At 41.7% G+C, this 17,642-nt stretch overlaps 1 protein-coding gene across 1 annotated transcript in view; it reads right to left on the bottom strand.

Moving 5' to 3' along the window:
- Nucleotides 1-3,592: 3,592 nt before the first annotated feature.
- LOC143817014 (uncharacterized) overlaps nt 3,593-17,642 on the bottom strand; it is a 51,058-nt gene continuing 37,008 nt past the window's right edge. Inside the window, exon 5 of the mRNA XM_077298057.1 lies at nt 3,593-4,021. Coding sequence (XP_077154172.1) covers nt 3,746-4,021 — 276 coding nt within the window. The 3' untranslated portion in view covers nt 3,593-3,745. The remainder of the gene's footprint in view (nt 4,022-17,642) is intronic.

Here is a 17,642-nt window from a genome sequence, read left to right as displayed (position 1 = left end):
GATTTTTTTTTTAATTCTTTTTTCTCTTAGGCAACAGATCAATCATATACAGATTTTGTTAAGTCACTTTCCTTCGGGTTTTTTTCGTGTTATTTGCTGTTTTTGTTGCCATATTCTTCAAAATGGCCCATTGTTATTCATAAACTCAGCACCAAGTCAAGTATTATTATTTTTTTTTATCTTGAACCGTTTTTGTGATTTTTGACACCAAAAGTTGTACATTTCATGCAAAAAAAAAAAAGTGCAAAAAGTGATCTAAAATGCTGGAATACTAAAAAATACATCAAGGGGGGACTGGAGTAGAGTTGCATCAATTTTTGTGTCAATTCATGAATGGGGGAAATCATCTAGAATCGCTAAACTCTGCCCATAAGTGGAAAACGAAAAAACAAACAAAACAGGCTAGCGCATATAAAGTACATTTAAAAAAGGTGCAAATAGAATAATGAATTAAGTGGAAGCAAAAGTAGACAAAAAACTGGCGCAAAGGCAATGATAGATCTGGGACTTAATGTCTAGGAAAGACTATTAATCAAAGTGTGGGCCATAGGCAACATGGTTCTCCAGCTGTCAGAAAACTCTGTAGTTTAGCACACTGGGTAATGGCTGCTGTATAAAACAGCATTAATTATACACCAGACTGATAAACTAGCTATAGGGCTGAAGACTTATTGCCACAATCTCTGCAAATGGAGGAGATCCTTGTGGAACAGATGTGATGATAGTGGAAAGTCGCAGTTTCTTTGTGCTGATAATCACAGATTGAAGTCTAACCTCTGGCCTGTATAGCAGAGATAGAAGCCAAAAACCCATCAATTTGGCATCAGCTCAGCACCATTAGCGGCAAACTTCTCCAAAACCCCTTACAAACAGATGCAGTCATTTAGGTTTGCATTATCCCATCATCTTCTCTTTTTTTTTGGCCCTTAATGCAATTGATGTAAATCATTTACCACATGTGCATCAGAAGAAAATGCCAGTGGGCCCGAACTGTCCATTTAGATGAATTTAAATATTTAGTACAGGAGTGTTAGAGAGCGCAGCCAGATCCAACATCTGACGTATTCCTCTGCATTGCTTAAGGAACATTTCTCTCAAATCAAACCATGACCTGGAAATTAAAGTCATTCTCTGGTGTCACTTTTGAATAAGATTTCTGCTCTGGTTTCAAAGAGAACAACCATTATAGGGTCTATAGGGGTCAGTACCCTGCTGTCTGGGCTGTGATTGGCATGTATGTTAGGTCTTCTTTATACCTCTGTACAGCAACCGTGCCAAAATATAATAGACCATGATGAGGTCAGTCTATCAGAAGAAATGAAAACCCATAGCACTCCAACATATGCAATAGATTCAAATGCAGTTTCCCCCCAAAAAAAACTGCATCATTTCAACTCCATAAGAGTTTTTCTCCTCAAGCAAATACAGAGTTGAAATTAGTTGTTTTTTATTGCATTTGATTAGTAAAGAGGACCTTTTTTAATTGGCATTTATTGGAGTGCTGCAGTTTTCCCTTTTGATGTATTGTTAGAGCATTGGACTGGAACTGGACAACGCGAGCGCCAGGGCTGTGGAGTCGGTAAGCCAAAGCTCCAACTCCTCTGACTCCCCAGCACTGGTCACTACTGAGCATGTGCATAAAGTGCAGCACAGATTCATGTCCACTAACAGCCGAGATCCTGAGATCAGGAACAGACATTTATAGGACATTTCCTAACTTTACCAAATTATATGAAAACATTTACAGCACAGCCTGCATTGTACTACTGTACCTAAATTATATATTTTAGGAGTCGGTCCATGTTATACCGGCTCCACCAAAATGGACACAGACTGAAACTCCGCAGTCCTGGCGAGCACAACTATGGATTTATAACCTACAAGGTTACAATTTATGTTGCAGTGCTGCATTTATTTTAGGCATCTTTATATTAAGTGTTAATCTGTGATTTCAATCCAGTTTATTTTTGACTCATAATGAAGTGCAAATCACCAATGACCACTGTTGGGATTCACCAAAATGCAAGATACGAATGTGTGATTCATCACTCCACAGAGCGTCATGTCTGCATCTACTCAACCATGAAACTCCCCACACACAATTTTTATGCTGATGTTACTGCCAGAGGAGGTTTGGACTCTCACTTTATCAGCACAAAACGTCTCAGAACTCCGTGTCCCACTCTGTATCTTTACATTGTCTACCAAGTCATCTTTGAGTTGTCGCTAAAGGCTTTCACTTTCAGTAATACCACTTACAGTTGATCTTGGAATATTTAGAAGAGAAAAAAAATGTCCTGAACTGACATTTTACAATGTTGGCATCCTATTACAGGACCGCAGTCAAATTCAGTGAGTTCTTTAGAATTATCTATTGTTTAGGACAAGAAGAAAAGGACATTGTGGTCGGAAGAGTAGAAAGAACAAGGCGAAGAGGAAGACCGGCAACCTCATGGCTTGATACTATCAAGATAATGGCAGGGAAGACCCTGGTGGACCTATCTAGGCTTGCACAAGATCGATCTACCGACAGCTCGTTCAAGCATCAAGTTGCCAAGGCTCAAGATTGAGCCAAAGGTAATTAAAAAGAAAAAAAAAAAGAAAATTATTTTGCAAATGTTGCAGTGGCACTGAATTCAAAACCTAAATTCAATAATTAAGAGGTACAGCCCAATACTTTCTACAATTGGTAAATTGTAGAAAACCCTTTAAAAGTTCTCTTGGCACCTTAGACTGCTTTCAGATAGCGGTCATTGGGTGCATTTTTTAAGCAGCTACAAGCTTGGATCTTCCATGGTTCCACTGTATAAATCATTTCTATACTCCTGGATACTCATCCTTTGCTCATCTCATTTGCTTTGAATTTTCTTACTGTTGCTCATTTTTATAGAATGAGATTTTTGCATCATATGACCCCCAGCGCTTAAGTACTACCATCAAAGTTTTTATTCTCTTAATATTTTGCACTCTAATTATATAGCACTGTGTACTTACACTTGCTCATTTTATCTTTTTACCCAGTTCATTATTCTCTTTTTTCAATAGGTCTATTACATCACGTGATATAAACTTACTAGCTGAATCATTCTAAGCTCTATGTAGAAACAAGAGGTCAATTTTCCCTGTATGAGTCATGAGTAACTGCAAAAGTCTCTGGCAGGAGAGAGGAGCGAGCAGCTGGGTCAGGATATGACGAGGGGAATGATTTATTCAGGGAAAAGAGAGATTTCCTGTTTCTACATAGAGAAGAGAAAAATGAACTTGGTAGAAAGGCAAAATGAGCAATTGTAAGTACACAGTGCTATATAATATGATGACTGCAATATATTAAGAGGATACAAATTTTGATGAGTGTGCTTCATTAAGTGTGGAAGAAGAAATTACCTTCAACCTCAGAGCTTGTATTTTATTATAGAGTACATAACTAAAGACTGAAACTTAGGGGCTTTATACAACAGGTAGCCCCTGAAGAAAGATTACATTTTTATTTCCATCATTCCTGTTATGATTTATTTGCCCAAATGTCATCCTTCCACCCAGTTCAAGATAAGATTTTTAAGCCAAAAGGTCAAAACTTCTTATTCTTCAAAGATTTTATTTAACAATTTGTTGACTTATGGGGAAAAAGGAAACTATTATTCCGTAATGGAAGGAAGACTTCTCTAGAAATATTTTTTTCATACTGTCATTGCGCAAAAAACAAACTGGACAACAATATGATGTTCATTGCTTCTGGAGGCAGAGGTTAGAATTTCAATGGCCAGAGAACAGGTGTTTGCTGGATATAGTTCTTATACGCTAGGTCCTCGCCCCATCTTTTCTTTGCTTGTGCCTCAAGAATGGGAATACCGCTGACATAATTGAGTAGGAACCATACAAATATTGGTGATAGGAGGCTCAGATACTGGTAACCACTTAGAACTGATGAGGCAGACAGAAACAGGCCGCTCCACTGCAGGATCTCCCCCAGGTAGTTTGGATGACGGCTGTATGCCCACAGACCACTTTGGATAAATTTGCCCTATAGAAATTAAACAGATTCCAAAATGTCATGTTGCTTTAGTTTATTCATTACTTGTCCAGCAACGTATCAGAGCAAACTTTACATGTAGTAACCTACAAACGCCATTGTGTATAATACTCTAAACAATATTTTCTTAAAATTAAAAATCACATACAATACACAATGGTAAAAATACCATAAACCGGACTGGTGACCTATATGAGCCAGTTAAAGTAATTAGAATATAAGTGCAACAGCGATGCCTAAAGGATAAGAAACTGGCAGTAAAATGGCAAGTTAATAAACTATATAAAGCATAATGAACTTGTCCGACGCTGTTAATACAAGAATTAGCCACCAGCTGCACATAAATAACAATCCAGCAATACATAAAGTGCATCATGTTTTTTGAGCATTTAGATTGCATCAGGGTTTCGATGTACCACTGGGCCTTAAAGTGGTATACCTTATGAAATTTCTTTAGACAGCATGGAAATAAGCAAGTTTGCAATTGACTTTCTTTTTCTATCTGTGTTTTATTCTCCTGATATTAGAGCTTTTATCTTACTTAGTGTGCAGCTTGTTGGCAAAGAAGTCAACCATCAGAGCCTGGTCAAGTATCCACAGTAGTTACAGTCCAGGCTGAATAGTTAACTCCTTAGATCCCAGTCAGCTCTCTCCAGACAATTATCTGAATCTGATGTCCTGCATAATCACAATCTCCTGGTCCCCACCATTGACAGTTGTGGGTCATTCCATATCAAGTGATCCAAATATGAATATTTTTTTTATCTGACGTCTTTTGATTTTTTTTATTTGTTTTTATGAAGTACAGCTTTAGTTAATTACAAATTAAAAGTTTAGAATTTTTTTTCTTCATCAGTTAATTTTTTACAGATTTGGAAAGTTTTGAAAAAGTGCGGATTTTGGCCTGGTATGGCTTTACATTTTTTATCATATCTCAGACTAGAATTAAGATAAAGAGGTGGGAGAGGCATCATTTTTCTCAGAACGGTACCGGCTTTCATTTGATATATCACAAGACTATGTTTCTTTTATATTTTGTTTTGGAGAAATCAAATTTAAAATTTTGATGCACAATTGTGAAAAAAACGTAAGTTTTATAATTGTGAAAGAATGCATGTGCGTTACTTGTGTTCTTGTTTATACTTGTACAGGGATTCAACTTGGGACCTATCAATTTTTTTTTTTTTTTTTTAAGCCTTGAATCATTTGATTTTGTTTGTGAGAGTTTCTTCATTTTTTCTTTTCAAATTACAACTTATTGAATTCAACATTTATATGCAACAATAAAGAAACACAAAAAAACAAATACCGAAGTGCCAGAATAAATACATCTTAATCATCATAAGGCCAGTTTCACACGTCCAGATAATTCCGGTACCGGAGTTATCCGTGTGCTCATGTGGCACATCAGTGTGGCACACGTGCGGAAGCCGTGTGCCGCCTGAGGTCCACACGGACCGTGCAGGAGAGACAGCGCTACAGTAAACGCTGTCCCCTGCTTGTGGTGCTGAAGCCGGCATTCATCCCTTCTGTCCTGCTCGGCTGAAAGCAGCGCTTGCAGGAGAGAAGGAATGAAAGATCAAATTTGTTTGTTTTTTTGATAACAATAAAGTTTGGGGGTCACCTCCCGCCTCCCATCCTCCGTGAGCCCGCCCGCTTGCAGAGAAATACTCACCCAGCTCCTGTGATGTCTCCTCTCAGCGCCGGCAGCCTGTCCTGTGTGAGCGGTCATGTGGTACCGCTCATTACAGTGATGACACACGGACACACAACACGGACACACGGTCCGTGAAAACATGGAGACATGTGCATAGACCCATTCATTTGAATGGGTCTACGTGTGTCAGTGTCTCCGGTACGTGATAAAACTATCAGTACACGTACCGGAGACACTGACGTGTGAAAGAGGCCTAACACAACTTGCTCAGCATTTTCAACCTGAATGCATTGAACAAGCCAAAAGAAAAAAGGTGATCATATCATCAAGTGTGATTTTCTAAATAATCCTAATTATATATTAAAAACAAGATTAAAAGAACCAATATTTTTACCACCTATTTATACACGTAACATTTTTTTTCTATTATCTCACTAAACATGTCATTTCTGAAGTGTTTAAGAAGAATAGTACAGGAGTTAAATCCTCGTTCTATAAAATATAAACTAATCAAACAATAGTAGGTTGTTACACTGGCCTTTTATCATCAATGTGTCCCTTCTAGTGGGTGAAATGTGATCTTGTCCATAAGCGCTCACTAGCAATGGCCATGTCCTTTTGTGTCAGAGTATGTCCGGCCTGTCATGGTGCTCGGCTCCACCTGAGTTAATATCTGAGTTTTGTAACTTTTACAATGTCTAGTTTTCTTGGACACACAAAGGACGGCGCTGGACCAGAAGGTGCAGAAAAGTCACTTCTACCTCTTCATTTTCACAATCTTTGGAGAGTACAGTAGCCGCCACCAGCGCCAATCATATTCACAGGTCTCATCACCAGTTATGTCATCCATTGCCAATCTTGTGTCGCCTTCTACCACTTCATGGACTTCACTGTCTTTGCTGAATGAAAAACACGGGTATTACATACCTGGTAATGTGTTTTTTCATGAGACATGACGGCACCACGAGAGAGGGGATCCGCCCATCAAGGACAGGAAACCTTCAAGATAAAAGGGGCGGCTCCTCTCTCCACATCAGTTGTTTTACAGAGTGCGAGAGGAACTCCGCTGGTTAGTGTACACATAAATAATACATCCTATACGGTTCTATTCACCGATACCCCAGGGAGTGTATAATACAAATAATGCACCCAACTAATGACGTGATCAAAAGGGTGGGAATATAAGGGTGCCGTCATGTCTCATGAAAAAACACATTACCAGGTATGTAATACCCCTGTTTTTCCATCGTACATGACGGCACCACGAGAGAGTTACAGAGATTGTATTCTCTTTAGGGAGGGATCACTGCTTGTAACACTCTTCTCCCAAATGTGAGATCAGAGGTAGCAGATAGGTCTAGCCTATAATGTTTAAAAAATGTAGACGGAGAGGACCAAGTGGCCGCCTTACAGATTTGGTCGATGGTAGCATCTGCTCTCTCCGCCCATGACGTCGCCATGGCCCTCGTGGAATGGGCTTTCAGACCCTGTGGAATAACCCTGCCTGCACTACTATACGCTAGAATAATGGCCTCTCTCACCCATCTAGCTATAGTCTGTTTTGAGGCTTTAAGGCCCTTCCTTGACCCCTGGAACGAAACAAATAAAGCCCTCTGTTTCCTCCAGGATTTTGTCATCTCTAGATACTGTAGGATACATCTCCTGACATCTAAGCAATGGAGTCTCTCCTCTTTCTTGTTACTAGGATTGGGACAGAAAGAGGGTAGGGTTATGTCCTGAGCCCTATGGAATCTCGATACCACTTTGGGGAGATATGCCGGATCTAATTTTAATACAACCCTATCGTCCATAATTTGCGTGTAAGGGGGGTCAGCTGACAATGCGTGTAAATCCCCCACCCTACGGGCCGATGTAAGTGCCACTAACAAAGCTGTTTTTAATGTTAGTACTTTATCTGAGGTTGTATTTAACGGCTCAAAGGGGCTTTCTGCTTAAGCTGTCAACACTAAGTTTAGATCCCATGGTGGAGGAGTAGGGGATGGAACAGAGTCAGCTCTACTACAGGCTCGGATAAACCTCATCACCCATCTATTGCTTGCCAGGTCACAGTTGAATAAGGCTGCTAAGGCTGAAATGTGTACTTTGAGGGTACTAACAGCTAACCCCAGATCTAAGCCCTTTTGCAGGAACTCCAGAATTGCCACTATCGGGACCTCCCCTTCCCGTATTGGCCCTGAGCTGGAGAGGAATTTCTTCCATATTCTCCCATAGATCTTGGTCGTTACTGGTTTTCTGCTGCTGAGCAAGGTGGATATTAACCCAGCTGAGAACCCTTCTTTCTCTAGTAACGACCGCTCAAATGCCAGGCTGTCAAATGAAGCCCGGAGTTCTGCGGGTGGTTGAAGGGACCCTGCGTTAGAAGGTCCTGGTCTTCCGGGAGAACCCACGGGTCCGTCAGTGACATCACTCTCAGCCAGTAAAACCATGGTCTTTTCGGCCAGAAGGGAGCTTTGACAATTACCCTGGCCTTGTCCTCCCTGATCTTTCTCAGAACTACTGGAACTAGACATATCGGTGGGAAGGCATACAGGAGTCCTGACGTCCATGCTATACTGAAGGCGTCTACTGCCAACGGCCTGTCTGCTGGGTTCAGGGAGCAGAATCTTTGAACTTTCTTGTTGGCTCTTGAGGCAAAGAGGTCTACCCTGGGTCTTCCCCACATGTGTACTATTTGTTGAAAAACGGACTTTTTTAGGGACCATTCCCCTTGCCTCAGGTGGTTCCTGCTTAAAAAGTCTGCCTTTATATTGTCCACACCTCGAATATGCAGGGCCGATAATGACAGGAAATGCCTTTTGGCTAGAGACATGAGTCTTGTGGTTATGTGCATCAGTGACCGAGAATGGGTGCCCCCCTGGTGGTTCACGTATGCGACCGCTGTCCGGTTGTCCGATAGGACCCTCACATGATGCCCTATCAAGTGTGGAAGTAATCTCTCTAGCGCCTTTTCTATTGCTAGGAGCTCCCACTCGTTTGAGGATAGATTTTTCTCCCCTTGAGCCCAGTGGTCTTGGACCCATAGTGTGTCTGAGTGAGCTCCCCACCCCCATGGACTGGGGTCCGTTGTGATTACTTTGGAGGCTGTGTATGTCCAGGGGACTCCTCTCGGAGATGACTATCTGTAACCACCATCTGAGAGATTGGAGAACAGAGAGTGGGTGAGCTTCTGCTCTAGCTGCCCCTGAAGTTCCAGGTCGTTCTGCAGCACACACCATTGCAGTTCTCTTGCATGGAACTGGGCCCATTTTACTGCCGGTATGCAGGAGGTTAGGGACCCCAATACTGACATGGCCCTTCTCAAAGTCATCTCTGGTTTTGTTAATGTTGTTATAATCATCTGCTTGATTTTTTCCTCTTTCTTCTGGGAGGCGACACTCCTGCGCCACGGAATCTATCGTTATCCCCAAGAAATTCTGGACCATTGCTGGCTCTAGTTTGGACTTCTTGAGGTTTAGTTGCCATCCCAGTGTCTGTAGAGTGTCCATCACTATCCTGACCTGCTCCTGACAGTGAGAAAAGTTCTTCCCCACTATCAGGAAGTCATCCAAGTAGGGTATTATCAGAGTGTCTTTTTCTCTGAGATGTGCTGTGACCTCTGCTATCAGCTTTGTGAATACCCGTGGGGCTGTTGCTATCCCAAAGGGCAGAGCCCTGTACTGAAAGTGACGCAACTGGGACCCCATCTGGACTGCCACTCTGAGAAACTGACGATCTTGTCTGATTGGGATGTAATAATAAGCGTCCTTGAGGTCGAGGACGGACATGCAACACTGGGGACATAGAAGCTTCACCACTGATTTTATGGTATCCATCTTATCTCTGGGGGACTTGCCAAAATAGAAGCCCTTTCCTCCCCTGGGTCGCTTGTCCAGGTTGCTCCTGTCTCGGTCTCTATACTGCTGTCTTCGGAATTTTTGGCCTTTCCGAAAGGAGCGACGAAAGGGCTGAAATGGCTGTTTCGGAAAGTTTTTCTTTTTGTCCCCGGCTTTCTCTAATACCTCGTCTAATGTTGGTCCGAACAGGAAGTTCCCCTCACAAGGTAAAGAGCAAAGCTTCATCTTCGCCTGAGTATCTCCTGGCCAGCATTTAAGCCATACGGCACGGCGTCCTGTGTTGGCTAAAGCTGCTGATTTTGCTGCCAGTCTAGCCGAGTATGCCGATGCCTCAGCTAGAAACACTGCCGCTGCTCTCAAGGTTGGTATTGCCTCTAGGACAGTCTCTCTGGGAACTTTTTGCTCTACCTGTTCCTCCAGGTTGTCTATCCAGACTTTGAAGGATCTAGCTACACAAGTGGCCATGATAGCTGTCCTTAGTGCTCCTGCCGAGGCTTCCCATGCCGTTTTCAGGGAACTATCCACTTTCCTGTCCAGAGGTTCTTTTAGAGAACCTAGGTCCTCGAATGGCAGGGAGGATTTCCTGGCAACCTTTGAGACTGCCACATCAATCTTTGGGGCTCTATCCCAAGATGAGGACGCCTCCTCCTCAGGTTTTTGCCATTCCCTTTTAATCAATTCTTGTAATTGTTCATTAATAGGGAATGACCTCCATTTTCTCTTCTGTAGACCACTGAACATAAGTTCCTGGGCTGTCTTTTTAGCCTTCTCATCTACCAGCCCCATGGTAGAGCGAACGGCTTTTATAAGCCTATCCGTAGCCTCTGCTGGAAATGCATCCTCCTCCTCTGAGCTGTATCTGAGTCCCCCTGTGACTCCGAGGAATCTCTTTGGGATGCTATTGAGGGGCTGGATCTGTCCCTAGATCTGGCATCTGTGTCGGCTGTCTGTAAAACAACCGATGTGGAGAGAGGAGCCGCCCCTTTTATCTTGAAGGTTTCCTCTCCTTGATGGGCGGATCCCCTCTCTCGTGGTGCCGTCATGTATGATGGAAAAAACCCTTGTTTTTATTTGTTTCCCTATATGTGATGACAGTCCGGTATTGCTGAGTCCCTGTGATGAGTTCTGCTTCCTGTATCCGATGTTATCAGAAACTCTCCTCCTCTTTGTAGTCCTGGTTTGTACAATACATAAACTGGATGTTAAGAATATTTTTCTCCCTCCATTTGAACAGTTGCCTGGGTGTTAAGATTTGGTGTGAATCTGGCCTCTGGAGGCTCGAGCTGCCGGCCTGTCATCTGCTGTGCATTCACGGTCCACCCCTGGTCATTCTCAGGCTGAGCCCTAACAAAGCTTTCTCTTCTGTCCTCTCCTGCTTCTAAGCTGTAATATAATACAGTAATATCTAAAAATCATGGATTATTTGGTAAATATAGACCCCACACTGTTAGACCACAGGCTGAACAGATCTGAAATCAAGATTTTTCGAATAGACACTGTAAGTTTTATTTTTTTAAATATGATCCCATCACGATCCCAGCTTGTGTTTCGGTACAGATGTGGCTAGGAGCATAGCAGGCACCTGTGCAGTTTTTGAAATTAAACATTTTTTTTCGGAAATGCGTTTTAAAATTTTGCGTTCGCATGGGTAAAATATTATCAACGATGCTCTTGTGACATATCTGGTGAAAGCCTATACGGTTCTGAGTAGAATGGTGTATATTTTGTTTCACTATCTCTTTTCTAGCCTGAGTTATGAGGAGAAATGTAATGGCAGGCAACACCGAAATTCGTAGTTTTTCCAAACTTTGAAAATCAATTAAAAAAAGAAAAAAAAAAAATTTAGAATTTTTTTTCTTCAAATTTTGCATTCTCTGACACACTATTACCAAATAACAAAATCTCAAAATAATTAAAAATATAGAGGTAAAAATCATTGGTTCACTTGACATGGAACGACCCTTGCCAGAACAATTCTAGTCACTGCTCTCACTTTCCCATGCCAGGCACTTGTTCAAAGACCCTTTTATTTCTATATGTACACTTCAGAACACCGAATGGCAGACAAGTTGTCTCAGTAGCATAAGCTCAGTAGCAGGATGTCTGAAGCAGAACTGTCACTCAAGAAGGAGTCCCTCCCCCCAGCAACCAGGAAGTAAGGAGGCTGCAGAGCTCAGTTGCTGAACACAATATGAGAATACCCCTTTAAACAGACTCCTCCATGAGCCCATCCTGGCTTACAGTAATTGAATATGATTTAGAATTATTTATTATGTTTCAGCTAACTTGTATTCCAGCACTGTGTACCTGCAACCGGACAGTATGTTGCATATAATGCACACAGTGCAGAGAAGACTTCTAAGTCTCGTTCATCTACATGTAGCATATTTCTAGTTCGTGGGTACACAATGGCGGACCGAAAGTGAGTAGAAATATTTTAAAAAATTACAAGATTCAAAAATCAGATTTATAGAATTCAAATATTACTTTAATTTTGGGAGCAGGTGTTACATATACACAGAAATAAAAAATATTTTGCTCCATTTTTTCAATGATTTAAAATGGTTTCCCTAATGAAGGCACCCTCTTTTATACAAAATGGCCATATCGGCCATCAATGGATTGTCATGGATCTTTTCCTTTGAACCCATAGGAATCAGCTGAAATTGCCAGTTTCAGCCAATCATGTAGCAATAAATAATGGCCGTAGATTGAGCCCCTGTTTCTAGCTATTTGCACTGGCTTATAAAAAAAAGAAGACCACAGAGTGTAAGACATCCCCACCATGATACCATCTATTTGTCAGAAACTGACATATGGACCAGGGTCTTTTTTATAAGTTGAAAGCTGATTGTCAGAAAAACTTTGCTTGTTTTAGGAGAGCAGCCGTGAAGGTTCATCTGGGGTATATGCCCTGGGTGCTCAGCTCCAGAAAGCCCAACAATCTGCTTTGCTCTTCCCAGGCTAATTAGAGATAGAGATTTTAATTATCATATTGGAGTTCTAGTTGTAATTGCCTTTAAGTAGTTAATGTGATTTGCTGTAGGGAAACCAAGCATCCCACATCACCTACTGCAATGAACATTGGATTATCGGGAATATGTCAGCATATATCTAATGCCATGTTTACCACTATTACATTGTAGCTGTAGATAAACCATAGTCTGAGCGACTCTCTACTATACACCATTATCCACCAATTCATAATAATTGATACTTAAGATGCCTCCTATCCTTCCAATAAACCCTCCCCACTGGGTTTTTACCTATTTTGTTACATTATAACCTGTGTCATTTGTGTGTCATAAGGGGTCAGGAGCCTCCACTGCTGCACTCTGCCAGGTAACTTTTGAGCAAGGCATGTGTAATTTACTTTTGGTGTCTCTGCCTTGATACACATAGGTGCAGAGTATATACTTGTTCTACATCTGGCAGTGAATCTATATTATACTGGCTGGTTTATCTATATATTGCACAAATAAAGAAAAAAACGAGCAGCACTGTCCCAATACCCACGAACACACAGGCAGCCGATGATAGAATTCACAGACGAACCTTTTTAGCTGTGCCACAACATAGAACCTTCGGTGCTCCTCTCCAAGAAAAAGTCCATATATCAATATCTTAGTGAAGAAAAAATGGGGAGCGCACTCACCGGTCTTCTGTAAAAACACTTCTTTATTGAATAAGTAACATCCAGGCGGTAACGGAGGCCGGGGGAGAGAGGGAGCAGGGGTGGACGACGGCCGTTTCGCGCTAGTCCAGCGCTTCTACGGGTCGATTTGTGCTCAGGAGCCAGCAACGGATATAGTGTCCAGAACTGAACACACCCCACCGCTCGATCCCTCCCACAAACCAAAAATACATTAAGCACACAATTAGAAACATTTAAAACAAATAAAAAAGACATTGGAGTGAATGCAACAAAGCGGAGTATACCGCGCACATGGGAAAGCAATACAGTAAAGAAAGTCAAACATGCCGCTCTGCAATAACCAATCATATGCAAGAAACGGGACCAGTACTCTTGCGCCACCTACAGGAAAATCGACATGTCGACTCTATCATTGAAGCCAAGCGGACCCATAGCGCCACTGCGTAGGATCCACCTGGCTTCACATCTCAGCAATAAGTTATCAAGATCGCCACCCTGGATCGGCAGAGCAACTTTTTCCACACCGGCAAAGGTAAGGCAATCCGTCTTACCACCATGCTTGTCCTTCATATGTGTAATGAAACGAGGGACTCCTTTCCCTGTCACCACTGATCTACAGTGCTCCCGGAAACGGACATACATCGGCCGGATGGTTTTGCCGATGTAGAAGTGCCTACAAGGACAAAATATGATATAAACTATATGGTCAGTTTTACAAGTGATGAAATCATTAACTATATGTGACACCGCACCTATTTGGAGACTGCGACCTATGAGATGTTGCTGACAACATGAGCAGTGGCCGCACCACTTTTTTTGGTACCATATTCCTAAGGTGCACAAATCTACCACATGTCCCCCAGGACGTCCCATTGTGTCTGGGATAGGGTCTCTTACAGAGCCCCTCTCCCAGTACTTGGACTGGTTACTACGCCCTTTGTTGAAAAATATTCCCTCTTATCTTAGAGATACAAACTCATTTTTGGATAGCATACAAGGTTTTGAGTGGCAGGAGGGCTTTTCGTTGGCGTCGATTGACGTAGAAAGCCTCTACACTAGGATCCCCCAGATTACTGGGGTAGATATTATCAAAACCATTTTGAGCACCACAGATAGGAGTGATATGTTTACCAATTTTGTATGTGAAGGATTGAAATTCATTTTAACCCATAATGCCTTCACCTTTTTGGAGGATTGGTACCTGCAGCAGGAGGGTACTGCGATGGGGACCCCGGTAGCTTGCACTTTTGCGAATTTGTTTCTTGGTTATTTTGAAGAAAAGTACATATACTCGGATGATAATAAATTTTTGCAGCATATTAAATATTTCCGTAGGTATGTCGACGACATCGTAATAATTTGGGATGGTCCCAAAAGTATTTTTGATAATTTTGTTGAACATCTTAATTGTACCAACAACCTGAATATGACCTTTACATCAGTATTTGGGGGAGAACGTCTTGAATTCCTGGATGTTTTGGTAGAGATTAGAGAAGGTAAGGTATGCACTTCTCTTTTTAGGAAACCAGTAGCAGCTAATACCATAATGCATTACAATAGCTACCATCCTATGCACACTAAACAAGCAGTACCGTACAGCCAATTTTTGAGAACTAGTAGAGTGAATAATACTGAGGAAGGATTTTTATGTCAGGCCGAAGAGATGAGGGACAGGTTTAGAAATAGAGGTTACCCGGAGAGAGTCCTGACATCGGCTCTTAATAGAGTGAAGGATGAAAGAATAACGAAAGGTATCAGGAAGTCGGCCCGCCAGAGAAAGGAGAATAATAAAAGGTTTAACTTTTGCTTTAAATTTAGCAATATGGATCAGCAGATTAGATTGGCGATAAAAAAGAACTGGCACCTCTTAGAAAGAGACAAAGAACTGGCAGAAGTTGCGGTAAGAGGGCCGTTAATAGCCAATAGAAGAAGCGTTAGGCTTCGGGACAAGTTGGTGAAAAATCGGGTGACAAAACCTAGTACGAATTGGCTAATGGGGGCATCCCCTAAGGGGAATTTCAGGTGCGGCCACTGCTCATGTTGTCAGCAACATCTCATAGGTCGCAGTCTCCAAATAGGTGCGGTGTCACATATAGTTAATGATTTCATCACTTGTAAAACTGACCATATAGTTTATATCATATTTTGTCCTTGTAGGCACTTCTACATCGGCAAAACCATCCGGCCGATGTATGTCCGTTTCCGGGAGCACTGTAGATCAGTGGTGACAGGGAAAGGAGTCCCTCGTTTCATTACACATATGAAGGACAAGCATGGTGGTAAGACGGATTGCCTTACCTTTGCCGGTGTGGAAAAAGTTGCTCTGCCGATCCAGGGTGGCGATCTTGATAACTTATTGCTGAGATGTGAAGCCAGGTGGATCCTACGCAGTGGCGCTATGGGTCCGCTTGGCTTCAATGATAGAGTCGACATGTCGATTTTCCTGTAGGTGGCGCAAGAGTACTGGTCCCGTTTCTTGCATATGATTGGTTATTGCAGAGCGGCATGTTTGACTTTCTTTACTGTATTGCTTTCCCATGTGCGCGGTATACTCCGCTTTGTTGCATTCACTCCAATGTCTTTTTTATTTGTTTTAAATGTTTCTAATTGTGTGCTTAATGTATTTTTGGTTTGTGGGAGGGATCGAGCGGTGGGGTGTGTTCAGTTCTGGACACTATATCCGTTGCTGGCTCCTGAGCACAAATCGACCCGTAGAAGCGCTGGACTAGCGCGAAACGGCCGTCGTCCACCCCTGCTCCCTCTCTCCCCCGGCCTCCGTTACCGCCTGGATGTTACTTATTCAATAAAGAAGTGTTTTTACAGAAGACCGGTCAGTGCGCTCCCCATTTTTTCTTCACTAAGATATTATCTATATATTGGATTGTCTAATCACATGATGTATTTGGTCTTACCTGCCCACTGTATCGTACGGCTGTCTTGTTTGCCCACCTGTTTAAACCCTGTCTATCCATACCTGTTCAATGATCAATAAAGATTTCTGTAATTGTACTTATGGACTATACGGTTGTGTCTTTTGGCTTATTCCACCCCGTTATACGCTGAAACATCCGGATTCCACTCGTCCAACTTTTTAGGAGTAACATCAGAGGTATGTTTTATACGTTAATGTGAGCGAGCCCTTAAGGGCAGTACCCAAGTGAAAGAAATACATTGGTAGAGATTTTTTTTCTGGGGCAACAGCATAAGAACCACACAAGGTACTGCCCTTGTTAGGGCAGGAGATAACAGAAGGGACACTGCAGGGCAGATAGATTGATCAAGTCTACCACTATGGACGGAAACCCTTGAAGTCTGACATCTCTATGGCTCGAATGGGTGAGATCTACACATGTCTTTGTATAATTTATGAACTATGACACTTTATACTGCATTTGTCCTACTGTGTTTTCTTGTAGATTTAGTTTACCCTAGTCTGGGGTCTTTGTATTTATTACATATTCTTGATTGGGCTATCCTTGGGTTGATATGGTCCATCATGTATGCGCATCACTTCATGGGACTGGTCCTGTACAGTATGGCTGATTGGGCTATTGTCGTGTATGATGACTTATTATTGATACCTAACCTAATGAGGGCAAAAAAGGAAAAACCAGCACCAGGTGATTTCCATAAAAATTCAAGTTTTGTCTTTTTTTTAATCCATTGTTTGAAAAAGTTAAAAACATACATATCATAGTCCCAAGGGGCAAACATCCCCCGCATGCCTGACGCGTTTTGGACTTTATGTTCTTACTCATAGGCATCTAACCTAATGAGGTTAAATCTTGTGTTAGATTGGGGTTATGGTATGAAATTTTATTGAAATTATTAAAAGTTATATTTTAAGAAATCCTCTATGCTATATTTTTTCCTGACTGAATTTGAGCACTGCACATTTTTTCAAATCTGCAGCATGTCATGTGATTTCAGCATTTTTGCAGCATTCTTTTCACCCATAGAAAGCAATGACAAGTTGTAAAAAAAAAAAAAACACAGCAAACAGGTTTTGCTGTGTTTTTTCAGTGGTTTTTTTTGTGAATAAAACTAAATTTATTAACCCATTATCTACCAATGTCCTTTTTTTGGGACGCCTAATCTTTAGCTTCTAGCAGCTATGATTTTATAATTTTTATAATTAGGTCCAATTTTTTGCGTCGTGTTTGTAAAATGAATGTTTTCAAAATAGGAAATCATGTCATTGTCATTTTTAATTGAATATTGGGATGCCCTTTTCTGAAAAATCCGTACTTGTAAGGCTATGTTCACACGCTGCGGTTTTTGCTGCGGATCCGCAGCGGATTTGCAGCTGCGGATCCGCAGCCGTTTTCCATGCAGGGTACAGTACAATGTTACCCTATGGAAAACAAAAACCGCTGTGCCCACTTTGCTTTTTTCCACTAGAAAATCAGCGCGGATTTTCTGCGGAAAAAAAGAAGTAGCATGTCA

This window comes from Ranitomeya variabilis, chromosome 3, assembly GCF_051348905.1.
Source record: "Ranitomeya variabilis isolate aRanVar5 chromosome 3, aRanVar5.hap1, whole genome shotgun sequence".
Taxonomy (NCBI): Eukaryota; Metazoa; Chordata; class Amphibia; order Anura; family Dendrobatidae; genus Ranitomeya; species Ranitomeya variabilis.
Note: the sequence above shows the minus strand (reverse complement) of the source record. Positions and strands in the feature narration are given on the sequence as shown.